We start from the raw sequence: 22,348 nt of genomic DNA, 5'->3' as shown, positions 1-22,348 counted from the left end.
AACTAGCAAGGCTGAAAACTAACGACAAACAAAGACAATGCCCTGTTTGGGACATTGAAAAACATGTTGAATTTTATATGATTTAATTTTGAAACACTGACAAGTTCAACTGTTAAGAAGTTGGCAGGTTTCATTTTATTCTCCTTTACATCATATATCAGACCTTTACATCAGACCTTTACATCAGATATCCTTAACATCAGACCTTAAAATCAGACCTTTACATCAGACTTTTACATCAGATATCCTTTAAATCAGACCTTTAAATCAGACCTTTACGTCAGATATCTTTTACATCAGATATCCTTTACACCAGATATCCTTTACATCAGATATCCTTTACACCAGATATCCTTTAAATCAGGCCTTTACTTCAGACCTTTACATCAGATATCCTTTACATCAGACCTTTACATAAGACCTTAAAATCAGACCTTTACATCAGATATCCTTTAAATCAGACCTTTAAATCAGAACTTTACATCAGATATCTTTTACATCAGACCTTTACGTCAGATATCCTTTACATCAGATATCCTTTACACCAGATATCCTTTAAATCAGGCCTTTACATCAGACCTTTACATCAGATATCCTTTACATCAGACCTTTAACTCAGACCTTAAAATCAGGCCTTTATGTCAGACCTTTACATCAGATATCTTTTACATCAGACCTTTACGTCAGATATCCTTTACGTCAGATATCCTTTACATCAGATATCCTTTACACCAGATATCCTTTAAATCAGGCCTTTACATCAGACCTTTACAACAGATATCCTTTACATCAGACCTTTAAAGCAGACCTTAAAATCAGGCCTTTATATCAGACCTTTACGTCAGATATCCTTTACGTCAGATATCCTTTACATCAGATATCCTTTACACCAGATATCCTTTAAATCAGGCCTTTACATCAGATATCCTTTACATCAGACCTTTAAATCAGACTTTAAAATCAGGCCTTTATATCATACCTTTACGTCAGATATCCTTTACGTCAGATATCCTTTACATCAGATATCCTTTACACCAGATATCCTTTAAATCAGGCCTTTACATCAGACCTTTACATCAGATATCCTTTACATCAGACCTTTAAATCAGACCTTAAAATCAGGCCTTTATATCAGACCTTTACATCAGACCTTTACATCAGATATCCTTTACATCAGACCTTTAAATCAGACCTTAAAATCAGGCCTTTATATCAGACCTTTACATCAGATATCCTTTACATCAGACTTTTACATCAGATATCCTTTATATCAGTCCTTTACAGAAGATATCCTTTACATCAGACCTTGACATCAGATATCCTTTACATCAGACCTTGACATCAGATATCCTTTACATCAGACCTTGACATCAGATATCCTTTACATCAGACCTTTACATCAGATACCCTTTACATCAGACCTTTAAATCAGACCTTAAAATCAGGCCTTCACATCAGATATCCTTTATATCAGACCTTTATATCAGAACTTTACAGAAGATATCCTTTACATCAGACCTTGACATCAGATATCCTTTACATCAGACCTTGACATCAGATATCTTTTACATCAGACCTTGACATCAGATATCATTTTCATCAGACCTTGACATCAGATACCCTTTACATCAGACCTTAACATCAGACCTTTACATCAGATATCCTTTAAAACAGATATCCTTCACATCAGATACCCTTTACATCAGATATCCTTTACATAAGATATCCTTTACATCAGACCTTTGGAGAAGATATCCTTTACATCAGATATCCTTTATATCAGACCTTTACAGAAGATATCCTTTACATCAGATATCCTTTATATCAGACCTTTACAGAAGATATCCTTTACATCAGACCTGTACATCCGACCTTGACAAAATATATCCTTTACATCAGATATCCTTTACATCAGACCTTTACATCAGGTATCCGTTATGAAGCCCAACAATGTTTGTAAAAAAAGAATGAACTTGACCCATATTCACGGTCACAGAGGTCAAATGTGTTAAAACCTTTCAACAACTTCTTCCAAAATACCGGAAGGCCCAGATTCATTATATTAGGCTACTTTGTTCCTCTTATGGTGTCCTACAAAGTTTGTTAGAAGAAATGACCTTGACCTATCTTCAAGGTCACAGGGGTCAAAGGTGTTTAAACCTTTAAACAACTTCTTCTGAGATACCGAAAAATCGTAGAATCATTATATTTGGCAAGTATGTTCCTTTTATCAGGCCGAAGAAAGTTTGCAAAAAGAAATGACCTTGACCCATATTCAAGGTCACAGCGGTCTAATGCATTAAACCTTTGAACAATATCTGCTTAACCAAGAGGCCTGAAATCATAATATTTGGCTAAAAGGTTCCCTTTATAGAACCCACATAGTGTGTGTAAAACTAGCTTAACCCATAAAAGTATTGGGGTTAAAATTTGGTAAAATCATTAACAACTTCTGATTGACCAAAGGCTATCATATGTGGCCAGTAAAAGTTTCACAAAGGCTTATATACAAATATGTAGAACCTTCTAATGACTTATTAAAGGAATATATCTGACTGGGAATTTTCTTAGCATAATTTGGAATGAATTATAAAGACCTTTCACAGTGATGTCACACTGTTCCAAAAAAAGATTAGGCAAAGCCCCCTGGAGGTCTGAGAGGCTTGAGCTAAGTAATGTGAAAAACTACATGTTAGCCAATTACTTATGTTCTATTCACAGCATTAAAATACAGAAAACATGATTGAAAAGAGAATTGCAAGAGCTTCATTTTGACTTAAATTTCTTCAGAAATAAATAAGAAATTCTAAGTTGATCCCATTTGCTATGCAGTGTTCATAGGCCTACAGTAAACTGTTATCAGTATATCTCTGTTATCAGTATATCTCCAGTAACCGGGGCTTGCTGACCATGGAGACATCACTAATGATATGCACGAAACATTTTATTATTGTTTTTGAGTTAGGATTATCGTTTATAATTACATGTACCTTAATTTTTCCTGTCTTTATATTTAATAAATGTTTACTTGTGCAAGTCTCAAATATGTTGTATCTGTGTTTGTAAACAATGATCTAAAGGGCAAGTAAGCTTCTGCTGTCCTGGGTCATCCGTCCAGCTATAACTAAGAGTTTTTCTGCTGTATTGTTTGGCCATCTTCTTTAAAAAGAAAGCTATCAATTATATTTAACTGGAAACATCAAAAGAAAGTCTCTATTCAACATTGCACAGATGAGGGGGGCTGACTACTAAGGGACAGAACCTATGTGGAGTAATTTGTCATATTGCTTTAAGCATCTACTCTAGAACATATGCACAGATATAGTACTGTCGGTCATAAAGATCCAGGTGAGCGATACAGGCCCTCTGGGCCTCTTGTTAAATCGTGAGAATGTTATTTTATTGCAATCTTCCAATCATGTGAAAAAAGGAGTACAGTCTCATATTGGTATGCTACATTTTAGCTCACCTAGCCTGAAGGGTCACAGGGGTCAAATGTGTTAAAACATTTGAAAAAGTTCTTCTCAGGAACTAATAGGCCTAGAAGTAGGATATTTGGCTGGTATGTTCCTAGTAAGAATCATGTTAAAGTTTACGAAAAGAAATGACGGTGACTAACATTTAAGGTCACAGAGGGTGAAATTTGTTAAAACATTTAAATGACTAAAAGGCCTAGAGGCATGATGTTTTGCTGGTATGCTGCTATGATGAATTCCAACAAATTTTATGAAAAGAAATGATTTTGACCTATCTTCAAGGTCACAGGGCGTCAAATTTTGTTAAAACTTTTAAACGACTTCTTCTCATGAACTAAAAGGCCTTCAGGAATGATATTTGGCTGGTAGGCTCCAAGGATGAAGCCTGACAAAGTTTGCAAAAAGAAAATACCTTGACTTATATTCAAGGCCACAGGGATCAAATTTGTTGAAACATTTAAATGATTGGGCCTCTTGTTGTTTTTTTTCCATCCACATGTAAGCCACACTGGTATATAGGAAAAAGTTGTGGCATATCATCCGAAAAATATGGCATATCAATGAGAAATTGTTAATGTTGAATTTAAGTTTGAAAAGTGCCACTTTTCTATTAAGTCATTTCTTGGTGAATCTGAAATCGCTTGTTTGCTTTACAGGAAGATGAATTGGATGATATAGATGTTGACTCCCCTGACTTCTGTAGCCTGCCATCTGAGTTGAAGCATGAGATTCTCACAACTATGAAGGAACAACGGAAGTACAACTTATCTGCAAAAATGGACCTACCAGAGGTATTCAGCCCTACCTCTTAGAGATATTTAGCCCTACTGCTTAGAGGTATTTAGACCTACCTCTTAGAGATATTTAGACCTACCTCTTAGAGATATTTAGCCCTACTGCTTAGAGGTATTAAGACCTACGTCTTAGAGATATTTAGACCTACCTCTTAGAGATATTAAGACCTACTGCTTAGAGATATTTCGACCTACGTCTTAGAGATATTTCGACCTACCTCTTAGAGATATTAAGACCTATCGCTTAGAGATATTTAGACCTACTGCTTAGAGGTATTAAGACCTACGTCTTAGAGATATTTAGACCTGCCTCTTAGAGATATTAAGACCTACGTCTTAGAGATATTTCGACCTACCTCTTAGAGATATTTCGACCTACCTCTTAGAGATATTTAGACCTACTGCTTAGAGATATTCAGACCTACTGCTTAGAGATATTTAGACCTTAGAGATATTAAGACCTACGTCTTAGAGATATTTCGACCTACCTCTTAGAGATATTTCGACCTACCTCTTAGAGATATTTAGACCTACTGCTTAGAGATATTTAGACCTACTGCTTAGAGATATTTAGACCTACCTCTTAGAGATATTTAGACCTACCTCTTAGAGATATTAACACCTACGTCTTAGAGATATTTAGACCTACCTCTTAGAGATATTAAGACCTACTGCTTAGAGATATTAAGACCTACTGCTTAGAGGTATTAAGACCTACGTCTTAGAGATATTTCGACCTACCTCTTAGAGATATTAAGACCTATCGCTTAGAGATATTTAGACCTACTGCTTAGAGGTATTAAGACCTACGTCTTAGAGATATTTAGACCTGCCTCTTAGAGATATTAAGACCTACTGCTTAGAGGTATTAAGACCTACGTCTTAGAGATATTTCGACCTACCTCTTAGAGATATTAAGACCTACTGCTTAGAGATATTTAGACCTACCTCTTAGAGATATTTAGACCTACCTCTTAGAGATATTTAGCCCTTCCTCTTAGAGATATTAAGCCCTACCTCTTAGAGATATCAAGCCCTTCCTCTTAGAAGTATTTAGACCTACCTCTTAGAGATATTTAGACCTACCTCTTAGAGATTTTAAGCCCTTCCTCTTAGAGATATTAAGCCCTACCTCTTAGAGATATTTAGACCTACCTCTTAGAGATATTAAGCCCTACCTCTTAGAGATATTTAAACCTACCAGAGAGCTAAAGAGAAATTCTCTCTAGCCGAGTGGTATATTGCGGCTAGTATTTTACCAAGGTTACAGTAATGCCATTGTTATAGACTTGTGTACTCTTAATTGATATTATTTGAATACTTAAAAAAAAAAATGAAATTGTTATATTAACATGCCTAAAATCTCTCCTTTAGGCTTTGGTGATGTGTACAAAGAGAGAAAAGTGAAATTGGAATATCCAGGCTCCTTTAAGTAAACCTTAATCTTTTCAACAAGGAATTAGGAACCCAAGGTGACCCAGATACAGTTGTAGCTATCTTTTTCCTCTTTTTTTTGCAGGATTCACTCGATTTTTCCAGTTATCAGATGGCAAAAATACTTAAACAGAATAAACTGGCTTCAAAAATTGAACAAGTACGTAAAGAAATGAATGCTCCATCTAGGTCAGAGATAAGTTTGACACTTGGGGATGATTATTATAGTGACTCGGTGATACAATCTCAACGAGTTATCTCTGAAGACAAGTCCCACTTTGTTTTGATTAAAGGGACTGGCAAGCAAAGAAGAGAGGAGGAATTAGCCAAAGCAAATGAATATGAAGAGGAGTTATTAAAGGCAGAACTTGCAACAGCACAGGAAGAAGATAACAAGATGAAACAAATAATGGATAACATTTCAAATGAAAGCGACAAGGAAATTGGAAATAATAGAGATATGGAAGTGGTATCCAAGAAAAGTTGTGTTGTAGACATTACTGAGAACATGACTCATGTTGTAGAAATTACCGAGAACGTGGTAAATGCTCAACAAGTTTTAACAGATGACCACACAAGTACTGGACCCTATGTTGACCAGCAGTGCAGAAGTAATATTCTTAGTGAAGTATTGAACATGAAAAACAAATTACTCCAAAAGATTTCTGATGATGATGTTTCAGATTCACGTGATATTGATAGACCTGCCATTGTAGATAGGTCGCAACCAAAAGATCCATTTAAATTGTCTCAATCTGCAGAACACTCCAGTGATCCATCTTCTACAAATGTGACACATATCAAAAGCAGCTTACAACCTTCATCAAATCAAAAAGAATCAGTTTGTCAGGTAGAAAATGACATGATACCGATGAAAACCTCCAATCTGTCCAACGGTCAAGAATCCAGACCATCCGCTAGCAAGGACAACTGTGGTGTCCCAATTTTGATTTCAAGTGATGATGATGTAGTAGTAAAGAAACCAAGATTGAATTTTGATAGTACAATCCATTACCAGCAGCAGCAGCAAGGACTTCACAAGGTAGAGGCTGCTGTTGCATGTGATGATAGCAGATCTGAAGGTACAGTCTTCTATCATTAACACTTTCTGTTTCCCAAACCTCCTACATGTTACTTATATCAGAAATGGATCAGCATGCTAATAGTATCATCCAGATTTTAAAAAATGTAGTCCCTGTGGGCTGTATGCTGGAAATTATATGGAAGGCTATTCAAATTGACCTTTGTCTGTGGTAAGGAATCCCAAGTTATGCATTGTTGATTTTTCGGAAAATAAGCTATTTAAATGGCCAAGAGGCAGCCATTATGGATTTTGTCATAACATGATTTTTTGCCATTCTGGATGAATACTTAATGGATTATTTTCAAATTTCATATATATGTTCCCCTTGGTTCCAAGTTAAGCATTATCCATTTGGGAGTTGGGACTGATCAGAAAACTGACTTAAACACTTACAGTTAATGATTATTTGTGGAGAATTCCTGGATAGATCATTCTAGAATGTAATATGTAGGTTCCCTTAGTCTCTGACTGTGCTCATTGTCATTTTTGAACTGATTAGAAATAATGCCTTACAAGTGGCCATTTTTTATTTTGAGGATTAAACTTTATTATCTCTTTCTGGCTAATCACTGGATTGATCGTTTCCAAATTCCATTTGTAGGATTTTTTCAGTCCATAGTTGTGCTCTATCCACTTTGGGACTTATTGGGTAAAAATAATATGGCCACCGATGGCCGTCTTGAATGTTGACATTTAGAGTACTAGAAGGATCATTATCTGCATAGGTAGGTTTCCCTTTGTGCCTTATTGCCTGTGTTCAGTTTTCAGAACAATAAGAGGATAGTAGAGTAAAGAATGGAAAGATTGAACAAATAAGGACCTAATGAGGATTATACATTGGAGGGTGTCAAGATTCCCTAGAATCTTTAAGTAATTAACATGTCCCATATCTTCTGATTATTTTATTTCAAGGTCATTTACTGATATTTACTATTTATAGATGAAGGATTCATAGAGATTTCCATAGATACAACTAAAAGGAATGTACCTGATGACCTGTTCCCTGCCTCAATATTTAGTGGTGGAGACAATGAGGATACAGTGCCCTTAACACTTCCTTCAGAGGAACAGATAATTGCCTCAACTTCAGCACAAAAAGTGGTCACTAATGAGGAACCTGTTGGTACTATAACAGCAGATGAGCAACTGATGGACATGACTGCTGATCAATTTCAAGAACCAAATCCCTTTCAGGATTTTAAAGAGGTATAGCTTGTAACAATGATTTATTGGAAATATTAATTAAATTTTAAGGCGTACCCAGGTGTGAAATTTCTCGTGTGTAGTGGTGGTGGTAGGAAAGGTGTGGGGTGATTGTCAAGATCAAACATTTGTCAGTTCTGATCTGCATTAGTACTGGTTTTAACTCTCTTGGGACATGTTTTTACAGGACGATTTGCTGGAGTACAAGGAAGATCTTGAATTGGAAAGCATAAATTTGCAGCAGGAACGTGGCAAACAAGATCGGCTGGCGACAAGCATCACTGATCAGATGTACCTAGAGGCACAGGTATGCAAATGTCTTTTGTTATTCCACTCACCAGAGACTGAATAATTTGAAAAAGATTGTCAGCACTCTACCAGCTTCATTCCTTGAGAGATTTCGATCAAACATACAGCATGTGTAGAGTATCATATCATCTCTGACAAGTTTGAGTTTCAAGGTTGTAGAGAAAGTCTTTGTCAGGGTCCTTGTAGCCATTAATTCATTTCTTTAGGGATTTTGATTACCATTAATACTTTTTAAAATCTATGGTCAATCCATTTGCTGATATTTAAATATCTATCCTACAGTATTTACAACACTAGATATATCTGTTATAGATTATTTCTATTCCTTCGTATTTTGAAATTTTGTCACCAGGAGCTGCTTCAGATGTTTGGCGTACCTTATGTTGTCAGCCCAATGGAGGCCGAGGCACAGTGTGCCTTCATGGATCAAACAGATCAGACACAGGGATCTATCACTGATGACAGCGACATCTGGTTGTTTGGTGGGACCCGTGTTTACAAAAACTTCTTCAATCAAAACAAACATGTGGAATTTTTCCAGAGGACAAGTATTGACTATCAATTAGGTATAATGTTTAAAGCTGACAACGCAAATTTAAAAAATCTGTGTTGAATTAGAAAAAAAAAGGATATATGTATTTAGGTCATCTGACCTAAATGGTCAGGATGATCTATATTCATCGTGTTTCGTCCATTTCCATGCACCATCCGTCAACTTTTCCATTCAAATGATTCCTTCACAATAACCAGAGGGCTTAGGGTACTGATATTATTATACCTGTAACATGATGGGATACAGGGCTACCAAGTTTGTTAATATGAATGACAGTGACAGACTTTCAAGGTCACAGGGGTCAAATCTGTTGAAATGTTTAAACATCTTCTTCTCAATAACCAAAAGTTAAAAAGGTGCGGATATTGGGCCTGTAACATGATGGGATGAAGAGCTACTGAGTTTGTTAGCATAAATGATAAATGACCTTGACCTACTTTACAGGTCAAATATGTCAAAATCTAAAAACAACATCTTCTCTATAAGAAAATCGTGCATGGTACTGATATTGGGCCCTTAGCATGCTTGGAGTTGCCTGGAACCACTTTCAATATTACAGAGGTAAAATATATTTATATCTTCAACATCTTCTGCTCAATAACCAAAAGGCCCAGGGTGATAATATTGATAGCATGATGGGATTTAAGGGCTACCAAGGTCCAAGGTGTCAAATATGTCAAAATATTTAACATCTTCTCAATAAGGAAATGGTCCATGTTCTGATATTGAGCCTTTGGCATGCTGGAATAAAGGGCTACCAAGTTTTTTTTTTTTAATATAAATGACCTTGACCCATTTTTAAAGGTCGCAGGGGTCAAGTATGTTGAAATTGGTAAGCAACTTCTTCTCAACAACCAAAAGGCCAAGAGTATTGATATTGGGCCTATAATATGTTTTTTCTTCAAGCAATATGTTCAGGGTAATGGTATTTGTGTAGTGCATGTATAAAAAATATTATTTCAAGTTTGCAGAAAATGTCTTTATTGTCTTCTGTGTAAGCTGTAGTATAGGTGAGCTATTTATTTTAGGCCTATTTGGCCTCTTTCATATATAGTTCTTTGTAGTCAGATGATCCTTATGGCCCATTGACCTCTAGTTTAGAATGTTTCTGAGACACCAAGACAAATGAATAACTACATCAAACCCTACCTTGTTTGTCCAGATTACAAACATATATTCTTGTGTTGTAAGCTTTCAGAAAAAAAGTTCACTTGTCAAATTTTACACAATCTACAGCAATTCACAACTTTACACAGGTTTTACTAGTCAAGCATTTATGTGACTAAGATACACATAATAGTTGTTTGTTATACAGCATTTTTTTGAGTTTTTACCCTACCATCATGACATGGTAGGCTATTCAAATGGATCTGTCTCAAATTTTCATATGTAGATTTACTTTTGTCCCTAGTTGTGCGTATTTGATTTTGGGACTGATCAGGAAAAGAAAATGGCCGACAGGTGGCCATCTCAGATTTTGACTTTGAAAGTTTGTTATTGCTATATCTTGAAAAATACTGTCTAGATCTTTCCCGAAATTTCATGTATAGGTTCCTCTTGGTCACAAGTTATGGCGTATACCTTGGATTTGGCCTAATAAATTGTTATCCCTATCTCTTAAGAAGTGCAGAATGGATATCTCAGATTTCATACGAATGTTCCCTTTGGTGTCTCCTTGTGCTCATTAATTGTGGGACTGATTAGAAGAAGCAAAATGGCTTCCAAACTGCTGTATTGGATTTGTCAGGTAAAGATTATCATTGTTTGAATATATTTTTAGAGAGCTGAGAAGTACTTATTATCTTTACACAACTTGTCTGTACTCGTTTCCAAACAAGGCCACTTAGATACGACAGGTTGCAAGTCTTTTATTCCATTGAATGTCTGTACTCGTTTCCAAACAAGGCTACTTAGATACATTCACTGGAAGATATGGGGACAGAATGGTCATGTGACCCAGTATATTATTTTAATTAATTAATGTTGGCATCCTTATCATAGGGGGCATCTCCGATGCAGTTGGAAAATGGAAACCTTTTTTTTATTTCAAAATGAATTCTTTTTTAACGTGCATTTTCAGCTGTCTGGTTTCTGATGCAAAGTACACAATGTCTTTTGTAATAATACAACTCACCAAATAACATGTGCTCCTATTCACAAACGTTATCTGCTGAATTTTCATTGTTATTTCAAAAAACTGGCGCTTTCATGAAAACCTGATTTCATGGATAGATATAATTGAGTAAAATGTATAGCTTAACATATTCACTTGTGCTTATTTTAGCAGTTTGTGTGAACATATGAATTGATGGACTAAGAGTTTTCTCATAATTAACAATCAATCCCACACATAAATGATTGACTTCTTGTCCAGCTGGATAATATGCAGATTATACTTTCACAAGTCTACTTAATTGTGGTTATATCTTATATCAATCTCCTTTTTCCATGCATTCCTTTAAGCTAGTGAAACACTTGCTGTAGAACATACCAGGACATATTTTGCACATGTATTAATCTGCAGTATGCACTGATAATGATTTTACAAGAACTGTAATTCAAACTCTTAACATAATGTAAAATATGTAAAATTATAGTAAAATGGTAGCTGTGTTTCAGAACTGGTAGGAAATAATGTAAATACAAATACCATACACTGGTGGGTTGGTTGGTTACAAGTTTTCTGCCTCCTGTTATTGTGTATCATCTCACTGATAAATATTAGCATAAAAACTTGTATGCCATGATGCATTGAATTTCCTATGATGATACATACTACAAAGCATGTCTACCAACCTTTACATCTCTATGTTCCAGGTTTGTGCCGGGAGAAGATGATAAATATCGCTCTATTGTGTGGAAGTGATTACACACTGGGAATACAGAAGGTTGGCCCTGTGTCTGCCCTGGAGATCATGGCAGAGTTTCCAGGGGATGGTGTCGAAGGGCTAATCAAATTCAAGTAAGTATTTCTGGTGACATTTGAAATATTTTCTGATGACTTCTGTTTTTGCTTGTGTTGTTTATGTTAGACCGGGGTAAAAGACATCACATAGAATAGAAGTACTTATAACACAACCAGTAGAAGATTAGAGTGTGACATTTTGATGGCTACATGGTCACCTTATAGTTCTTATCACACAACCAGTAGAAGATTAGGGTGTGACATTTTGATGACTATATGGTCACCTTCATCTTATAACACAACCAGTACAACCAATAGCAGGTTAGAGTGTGACGTTTCGATGACTACATGGTCACCTTCATCTTATAACACAACCAGTACAACCAATAGAAGGTTAGAGTGTGACGTTTCGATGACTACACAGCCACCTTATAGTTCTTATAACACAACCAGTAGAAGATTAGAGTGTGACGTTTCGATGACTACACGGTCACCTTATAGTTCTTATAACACAACTAGTAGAAGATTAGGGTGTGACGTTTCGATGACTACATGGTCACCTTCATCTTATAACACAACCAGTAGAAGATTAAAGTGTGACATTTCGATAACTACATGGTCACCTTATAGTTCTTAAAACACAACCAGTAGAAGATTAGAGTGTGACGTTTTGATGACTACACGGTCACCTTATAGTTCTTAAAACACAACCAGTAGAAGATTAGAGTGTGACGTTTTGATGACTACATGGTCACCTTATAGTTCTTATAACACAACCAGTAGAAGATCAAAGTGTGACGTTTTGATGACTACACGGTCACCTTATAGTTCTTATAACACAACCAGTAGAAGATTAAAGTGTGACGTTTTGATGACTACATGGTCACCTTATAGTTCTTATAACACAACCAGTAGAAGATTAGGGTGTGACGTTTGGATGACTACATGGTCACCTTCATCTTATAACACAACCAGTACAACCAATAGAAGGTTAGAGTGTGACGTTTCGATGACTACATGGTCACCTTCATCTTATAACACAACCAGTAGAAGATTAGGGTGTGACGTTTGGATGACTACATGGTCACCTTCATCTTATAACACAACCAGTACAACCAATAGAAGGTTAGAGTGTGACGTTTTGATGACTACATGGTCACCTTCATCTTATAACACAACCAGTAGAAGATTAAAGTGTGACATTTCGATAACTACATGGTCACCTTATAGTTCTTATAACACAACCAGTAGAAGATTAAAGTGTGACGTTTTGATGACTACACGGTCACCTTCATCTTATAACACAACCAGTACAACCAATAGAAGGTTAGAGTGTGACGTTTCGATGACTACACAGTCATCTTATAGTTCTTAAAACACAACCAGTAGAAGATTAGAGTGTGACGTTTTGATGACTACATGGTCACCTTTATCAGACAAATGACCAGTGTGGAGCGTGCTAGCACTGATATACAAAGTGTATGAGATGGTAAAGAAACAACAAACTTTTTTGGTTGTACTATAATCCTATGTACACTATGGTCAAAAATAGTGTGACGAGATGGTTAATCAATTATGCTATATTAATAATAAATAATAATTTGGCTATGCTTTGTTTAACACTTAGTCATAGATGTGCGGGAATCAGCCCCCTTTCTTTTTAATTTTCCCAGTCAGTGATATGATTTTGCTGTGTGGAATGATCTGTAAGTGCAGATTTATTGATCAGGAACTGTTTAATATTTTCGCTTTGATCTAGTGAATTTTTTGCCTTTTTGGGATTCCATGTCTTTCTGGTGTTGATTGAGTCAGACCCCGAATCTCCTTGTCCACACATATCATTTTGATGTGACTGAGTTGGTTGTCCACACATATCATTTTGATATGACTGAGTTGGTTGTCCACACATATCATTTTGATGTGACTGAGTTGGTTGTCCACACATATCATTTTGATGTGACTGAGTTGGTTGTCCACACATATCATTTTTATGTGATTGAGTTAGTTGTACCATTTCAGTGTACAGTCTATGACATATAATATATGATGATACTATAGAATTGGCATTTGGAAGACATTATGCTGTGACCTTTACGGTATTGAAAAGCTAGAAATGTGGGAACAAAAATCAGGAAATAGATAAATGAGAGATGAAATGAAAATACTGTTTTCTCCTCTTCATCAGTTGTTCTGAAAATTAGTGTTCACAAAATCTATGTCAAATTTATGTAATAAATGAAGTAAGTTTTCTATGCCTATAATTGACATAAACACAATATGCACAAATCAATTTTGGATATTTCATGAGGAACATATACATAGATTGTTGCCTTATCATAAATTACTTAAAATGTGTCCTGCACCTAACAAACAGGTGCTCTTTTTGAACTTGTTGCCAAGCTGCTGATTGTGTATGACACCCTGGTATTGTTTCAGGTCTTGGTGGGACAAAGCAAGGCATAAACAAAGCAAGGACACAAAAATCAGAAACAAACTGAAGCAGCTGGATATCCACGAAGGTGACTTCCAGTTGGTTAAGCTCCATTTATTTTCTATTTTTTGCCTGACCCATTTGGAAACAGATTTCCTAGAAAAAAAAAGAAAAAATAATTTCAATTTGCATGAAAACATTGTTGATTTTTTGTCATTATGATAAATGAATATGTTTGTTGTAGTATGGGCAAAGACAAAATGATTTATAATCACTATCAAACATGTGATTGTTGTGTTGGGTAACTTTTAGGTAAAGGCTTCTGGTGTGTTTGAGTAGAACTCAATTGTATCAAGCTATACAATCTTTTGACTAATTCATTGACTTTCATGTTGCTGTTTAAAAAGAAACGCCAGGGACTTGTGTTATGTGTTGTGCCTGTTTGTCCCTCTCTGGCCAGGTACTTGTGTTTTGTGTTGTGCCTGTCTGTCCATCCCTGGCCAGGGACTTGTGTTATGTGTTGTGCCTGTTTGTCCCTCTCTGGCCAGGGACAAGTGTTTTGTGTTGTGCCTGTCTGTCTGTCCATCCCTCTCCAGGTACTTGTGTTTTGTGTTGTGCCTGTCTGTCCATCCCTGGCCAGGGACTTGTGTTTTGTGTTGTGCCTGTTTGTCTCTCTCTGGCCAGGTACTTGTGTTTTGTGTTGTGCCTGTTTGTCTCTCTCTGGCCAGGTACTTGTGTTTTGTGTTGTGCCTGTCTGTCCCTCCCTTGCCAGGGACTTGAGTTTTGTGTTGTGCCTGTCTGTCCATCCCTCGCAAGGTACTTGTGTTTTGTGTTGTGCCTGTCTGTCCATCCCTGGCCAGGGACATGTGTTTTGTGTTGTTCCTGTCTGTCCCTCTCTGGCCAGGGACTTGTGTTTTGTGTTGTTCCTGTCTGTCCATCCCTGGCCAGGGACTTGAGTTTTGTGTTGTGCCTGTCTGTCCATCCCTCGCCAGGGACTTGAGTTTTGTGTTGTGCCTGTCTGTCCCTCCCTCGCCAGGGACTTGTGTTTTGTGTTGTGCCTGTTTGTCCCTCCCTCGCCAGGGACTTGAGTTTTGTGTTGTGCCTGTCTGTCCCTCCCTCGCCAGGTACTTGAGATTTGTGTTGTGCCTGTCTGTCCCTCCTTCACCAGGGACTTGTGTTTTGTGTTGTGCCTGTCTGTCCATCCCTCGCAAGGTACTTGTGTTTTGTGTTGTGCCTGTCTGTCCATCCCTGGCCAGGGACATGTGTTTTGTGTTGTTCCTGTCTGTCCCTCTCTGGCCAGGGACTTGTGTTTTGTGTTGTTCCTGTCTGTCCATCCCTGGCCAGGGACTTGAGTTTTGTGTTGTGCCTGTCTGTCCATCCCTCGCCAGGGACTTGAGTTTTGTGTTGTGCCTGTCTGTCCCTCCCTCGCCAGGGACTTGTGTTTTGTGTTGTGCCTGTTTGTCCCTCCCTCGTCAGGGACTTGAGTTTTGTGTTGTGCCTGTCTGTCCCTCCCTCGCCAGGTACTTGAGATTTGTGTTGTGCCTGTCTGTCCCTCCCTCACCAGGGACTTGTGTTTTGTGTTGTGCCTGTCTGTCCCTCCCTCGCCAGGGACTTGTGTTTTGTGTTGTGCCTGTCTGTCCATCCCTCGCCAGGGACTTGAGTTTTGTGTTGTGCCTGTCTGTCCATCCCTCGCCAGGTACTTGAGTTTTGTGTTGTGCCTGTCTGTCCTGCTATCTTTTCCAGGGCCTATATTACTAATCATGGGAACTGAGTACTTGAGATATGAGTTTGTCTTTGCAAGATTATGTGTATCATATCAAATATAGTTCATACTGACCTCCATTTAGACCTTTGATCTTGGGCCCTATTTGGGAACTTTTATACTTAGGGATATTGGTTCACCTTGGTGAGATGGTGTGTTGTTTATCAAAAGTAGGTCAAACTGACCTACATTTTGACCTTTGACCATAGACCCTATATTTCATACTACTAATCACAGAAATTTATACGTCAGATGTCAGTTTACCTTTGTGAGGCAGTGTGTTGCTTATTGAAAGAAGGTCACTCTGACCTACACTTTGACCTTTATCAACTTAGGTGAAAAAAATTGTATGGGCCCTATCTCCTTCATATCTATTAATGGGAACTTCATACTCTGAATATGGATTCATCTTGGTGAGACCGTTTAAAAAAAAGTAAAAGAAACTTGTTTGAGCCATACCTTCTACACAACTACTCTAATGAACTTAATAGGAACATGTGTCTATGGGGGACTATTCACCAAATTATCTTGTTTATTTTGAAAATAATTACACTGGTTCATTTGTACTGTTTAATGCATTAAATGTTAATGAAGTGTCAGAAGATTTGGTCTATGAACAGATCATTAACCGATACTTGTCCCTCACACGCTTGCTACAGGAAATGTGGCTCATGTGGTTTTGACAATGTTGGTCAGAATTGGCTGTTAGTTTGTTGTATAAGTGATATCAAGAAAGCAGGTAGCCTTGGAAGAAGTTGGTTGACAGTGTATATCTAATTGTTTTAGCATTTTGGGTATATTATAGAGGATTGTAAAGATCTTTAAATAAATTGTTCCAGATGTAATATATCTCTGGAATTCATTTTTTTTTTAATTCATTTTTGCATATCTATGACTGTGTTTATATGTCTGCTTCTAAAAAATTCATCAGCATCATCAATGATAAATAAAAATTGGTTCAGAAAATTGGAACTTAACATGCTATGTTGGAAATGTCACTTTATTTGCTTGTTTGAATGTAAGTGAATCTGTGATGTTGCCATTTATTAGAATTGTATTCATCGTTCATCTGCAATATGGATATTGTTGTTAGTGAGAAAGTCTTGACAGATCCTTGCTACATGAGGCTGAGCATTATCCTGCTGGAATGTGAAGTTTTTTTTGCTACAAAATTGGACAACATGGGGTAGGAGGATCTAATCTCTATACCTAGGGGCAGTTAAATTACCTGCTACCACAAACAGTGGAAATTACATTCAATGTGAGATTCCTCCCCACAATATAACTGATCCACCCCAGACCTATTTTCTAGTACGCAGCAGTCAGCAAAACATTCTCCACAACGTTGAACGTCTGCTCAAACAGGGTGAACTGGGACTCATAAGTAAACAAGACCCATCTCCACTGCCTTAGTGGGAATATTTTAGAGGCATGTGCCACCACCAAAGCCATACAACGCTGGTGACAAACAGTGGTAAGGGCAGACCTACAAACAGGTGACATGCCAGCAGACCAACTTCCTGCAATTGTTTCTGTACAGTTTTTGCATAAATAGGTCGGTTTTGAGAACCTATGGTATGAAGGGCAGATTTAATGGCAGTAAGGTGCTGATTGCTCAAATGTTTCCCTTAGACGTTTAACAAGACATTCTATAGTACAAATATGGACACCGAAATGTCTGGCAACCTGTATTTACCTTTAACCTTGCATAATCATTGCAATGGCCTGACCCCTCTGAATTCCGTTAGTCATGCCATTGTTTAATGCTATCAGAAATTAATCAAAATATTGGAAAATGATGTGTCTCTATGAAGACTACCTAATGGTATGATGAGCAGTGTGTCTCAATGTCACAACACTGCTGTGCACGAGATTTTCCTGTTTCATTCTTTTCCTGAAGGACATTGTCATGCAAAAATACAATAATGCAACATTCGATACAGGACCACCTGCACTGTAAACTAGAGAGTTGCTTGACAAATTTTCATTGTTTTTGAACAACACATTCTCAAGATATTAAAAATAGTGTCACCCTGCATTTCTTTATCCCTTGAGTATAGTAGAATTTTCAGTAATCACTAGAAATTACTATTTTACTCAAATATTGAAAATTTAGAATTCTTACAATCAAATCTTATCATAACCGTAGATTCATTTTTCTAGAGCCATTGATAATCTTACTAATGGTCTATTGAATTTTTTTCATTAGATTTGTTGTGAATTTTACCATTTCATTGTAAATATCACATAATTTTAAAGATAAAAGAAGCATTTTATATGCAATATAATTGTATCAGTGGATTTAATGCCAAAATCCATCCGTTTGTCATTTTCCTGAAAAATACATGGTTTCATTGTCAGGTTTTCCCAGTGCAGCAGTTGTAGATGCTTACCTCAGTCCTAAGGTAGACGAGTCAATGGATGCCTTCACCTGGTCTAGACCTGACCTTGACCTCCTCCGAGAGTATCCTTTTTTTGATTGTAGGATCTTCACCAAGTTGAGCAGATACTGACAATGGTTTGGCTAGATAAAAGAATAGCTGCATCATACTCCTTGTTGAAAGGACTTGTTTGTACAGAAACATGACAACATGTAGAAAGGTGACAGGTAGTTCTGACAGGCTGTCATAGTTTGTGTTATCATACTCCTTGTTGAAGGGACTTGTTTGTACAGAAACATGACAACATGTAGAAAGGTGACAGGTAGTTCTGACAGGCTGTCATAGTTTGTGTTATCATACTCCTTGTTGAAGGGACTTGTTTGTACAGAAACATGACAACATGAAGAAAGGTGACATGTAGTTCTGACACACCGTCATAGTTTGTGTTATCATACTCCATGTTGACTTGTTTGTACAGAAACATGACAACATGAAGAAAGGTGATGGGTAGTTTTGACAGGCTGTCACAGTTTGTGGTGAGGTTTATTAACTCCTGGAAATTTCATTTTCAGAATTACAAGGTACGCTCTTCTTTGGTTGTACAGAAATAAACAATTTTGCCAGTGTACAGACATATACTTATGTTGGAGATACGGTTTAAGGTACAGACATGTTCAGTCTGAGAAGCCAGGTTTTAGTTTCTAAATTCAATTTGCTGTGTAATTTAATGAACTTTATTTCAAATAAAGCCTTTTTTTTCTTATCTGTAATTAGTTATGCTAGAGAGAAGTTTGGCTGGAGGAAGGAGAAAGTGGATGAGAATCTCCTACCAGTGATGAAGCGATTGAACGAAAGACAAGTTAGTAGCTTAATCATGTTTTATGTCCGGGCAAAAATATACTATTGCAAATGTAATGAAATATCAATATTCAAATGAAATTTCACTCTTCAGAAAGATCATATAATTTATAGTGGTGTAATGATAGGTTGACTTGTCAATATATTATGATAGCTGTGCTCTCGTTAGTAATAAGTCAGCAGGATATTTCAAGTCAATAACTACCGTGGTAGTTTATTTAACTATCAATTGTTAACAATAATTTCTTTAATTTAAACAAAAATGCTACTTAAAAGCATGATTTTTGAATGAGTTATTGCAAAATGGCTGCAAGTCAGACTTTCCCTGATTAGTTTCCTGCTGAGGAAACTGGAGGGGACTTTAGTGTTTGTCTCCCTTTCTCTGTCTATTTGGATGATGGTTTCCAGACGATAACTTGAGAAAAGATGGATGGATCTGAAAGAAACTTCATTTACTGTTAGGTCATGAGGTGATAGAGAGTGGGATTAAGTTAGGGGTTGAAATGTCAACTACTATGGTCACTGCTGCTAAAAATGGATGGTTTTTTTTTGTCAAATTCTGGTTTCCAGATGATAACTTCGGAAAAGATTGATAGATTTGGTAGAAAATTCATACAATGTTAGCTTATGTGGTAAGACAGAGTGAAATGATGTTTTGGGCCAAAAGGTCAACTATGAAGGTCATTGTTACTGAGATAGACTTTTATCATCAAATTTTCATTTCTAGATGGTAACTTCAGAAAGGATTGATGAATTTGGTTGGAACTTCATAACATGTTAGCGTATGAATTAATATAAAGTTGGATTGAAATTAAGGTAAAAAGGTCAACTATGATGGTCACTGTTTCTAAAAATAGACTTTTATTGTCATATTTTGGTGTCTAGATGATAACTTGTTAAAGGGATGACTGATTGTATTAAAACTTGATGCAATTGAAATTTATTAGAAAATGTGGAGGGTGGGATTGTGTGAGGGAGTTAATGTGAGAAGCAGTAGTCAACTGACCAATGTTCAAGGTCACAGTGTCAAAAGGTTAAGGTCAAATTTGACATCTTTTCATGTGTATATAATTGAATTAGGGATGACAAATTTGATTAAAACTTCATACAGTATTAAACAAAAGTGGGGGAGCATATTAAGTTTTTTCCCTGTAAGACACTGGGTTTTCGGAGAGAAGACTTTCAATTGTTAAAGGGAATCATCTGTTCTTTGCTGTCAAAGTTGCTAAGAAAATTTAAATAATGGCTGGGGACAAGTAATGCATGCAACACTAACTGTAAGCTTGTTTATGAAAGTGTCTTGGAGAGGGAGGGATTAGTATTGCATTTAGTGTATATAGAAGCTGCCAGCCTAAAATGAATTAACTGTTGAATGTGATTGGTTTCACTTACAGGCAAAGTGGAAACAAAAGCTAATGTTACTTTGTGAACATTTAATATAGCTGTAATGATTTTCCATTTAACCGTTTCAGAGGCAAGGAAAAATCGACAAATTTTTCCAACCAGAAGCATTCTTAGAATCTAAAAAAGTGCAAAGTTCTCGTGTCAAACAGGCTTTGTCAAAATTAACAAGTGCCCCAACTTCTGAACTTCTCCATACGAAGGCCAGCCAGTCTCCTATACAAAAGGCAAAAGATGCTATGGCAGAAAGAAGGAGAAAAATGAAAGGCAAAGGAATTTCTGCAGGTCAAGGGTTAAAGAGCAGAGGTAAAGGAAAGGGCAAAAGGACGTTGAAAGGTGAATCTAAGAAAAATGAAGGTAAGCATGACAAGTTCATGGTTAAAGAGTTTGTGGAGCTGTCGGAGAGTAGTTCAAGTGAGGAGGAAAAGAGCTGTGCATTTAAACACAAAACTAACAGTTCAGCTACTGTTACTTCTGCAGCAAAGACAGACAGTTCAAAGTCCCTCTCCTATCTGGAATCCGGAGGATTTTATCAGGACGATGATGAAGATACCAGTGAAACTGTTGGACAAAAACTGAAATCATACTTTGACCGCTTGGAAAAGGGATTTATTGGAAAAAGTGATGTAGAACAGAAATCTGATAGTAGACAGGCAAGTGAAAGGAGGTCAATAAAGATTTCCAAAACTGTTGATAACAGTGTGGCCATCACACGGAATTCACGGAAAACTAAAGCTCGATCTAAATTAGTCAGGATGGACAACTCTGACAGCTCCTCTGATAGTGATTTTTGATGTAAACATTTAAAACTGTTGGACCTGACTTTTTTCTTAGTAATGCAGAATTATTACATTAAATTTATTTTTTTTAAACAATGTATAGAGCCAACATCAGTCTTCAGTTAGGTGTGTTCTTCAGTGGAGCACTCCACTTATGATACCTACAGGTATACAGGGTCATCAACAGGAACCTGTACAATAAAGACAGGGAAATGTTAACAGCAACAAGATCAGGTGTTAGTAAATAAGTAGGTCACTTAACAAGTAGTTTTGCCTCCAGTTGAGGCTTCATCAGGACAGTTCCAGTTGAGGCTTCATCAGGACAATTTTAGCTGAGGCTTCATCAGGACAATTCCAGTTGAGGCTTCATCAGGACAATTTCAGTTGAGGCTTCATCAGGACAATTTCAGTTGAGGCTTCATCAGGACAATTTTACACCAACCTTTCCTTGCCTATATTTATTTTTTTTAAACCAGATCTACCTTCCTTTTGGTTTGATGAAATTTTCAAAGCCTATTGAGTAACATGCTAATAATTATTTACAGAAAGGAAGCTGGTTTTGATTTGTTTATAGCAAAAGGTCATCAATATGTGTGGATTGAATTATTAACGTGTATGTTCAGATGATGGTTGCCATATCTGAAATTTTACATGCAGCAAAAACATTTTTATATTATCAGAACATGCTCAGGTTGGATAAATTCAGATTTTTGGATAAAGCAATTAGTGTTTAAATTTTGTTTACATATTTTCATCTCAATCTTTTGCAAGACAAGTAAAATATACAGAAATGATAAAATGTTATTTCCAGCAGAAGTTGGTAAGACAAATAAAATGTACAGAAATGATCAAATATTACTTCCAACAGAAGTTGGTAAGACAAATAAAATGTACAGAAATGATAAAATATTACTTCCAACAGAAGTTGGTAAGACAAATAAAATGTACAAAAAAATGATAAAATATTACTTCCTTCAG

At 36.6% G+C, this 22,348-nt stretch overlaps 1 protein-coding gene across 1 annotated transcript in view; it reads left to right on the top strand.

Moving 5' to 3' along the window:
• The window catches only part of LOC132559138 (DNA excision repair protein ERCC-5-like), a 29,297-nt gene extending 7,235 nt beyond the window's left edge, over positions 1 to 22,062 (top strand). The window contains exons 6-15 of the mRNA XM_060223747.1: positions 4,133 to 4,267; positions 5,790 to 6,786; positions 7,729 to 7,994; positions 8,179 to 8,298; positions 8,653 to 8,866; positions 11,671 to 11,815; positions 14,195 to 14,277; positions 18,313 to 18,415; positions 19,107 to 19,191; positions 20,663 to 22,062. Of these exons, the coding sequence (XP_060079730.1) occupies positions 4,133 to 4,267; positions 5,790 to 6,786; positions 7,729 to 7,994; positions 8,179 to 8,298; positions 8,653 to 8,866; positions 11,671 to 11,815; positions 14,195 to 14,277; positions 18,313 to 18,415; positions 19,107 to 19,191; positions 20,663 to 21,385 (2,871 nt within the window). The 3' untranslated portion in view covers positions 21,386 to 22,062. The remainder of the gene's footprint in view (positions 1 to 4,132; positions 4,268 to 5,789; positions 6,787 to 7,728; positions 7,995 to 8,178; positions 8,299 to 8,652; positions 8,867 to 11,670; positions 11,816 to 14,194; positions 14,278 to 18,312; positions 18,416 to 19,106; positions 19,192 to 20,662) is intronic.
• Positions 22,063 to 22,348: the final 286 nt, after the last annotated feature.

This window comes from Ylistrum balloti, unplaced genomic scaffold, assembly GCF_031769215.1.
Source record: "Ylistrum balloti isolate Yb309-2 unplaced genomic scaffold, AGI_CSIRO_Ybal_v1 Utg370862, whole genome shotgun sequence".
NCBI lineage: Eukaryota > Metazoa > Mollusca > Bivalvia > Pectinida > Pectinidae > Ylistrum > Ylistrum balloti.
The sequence above is the reverse complement of the archived record's forward strand: the minus strand, read 5'-3'. Positions and strand labels throughout refer to the sequence as shown.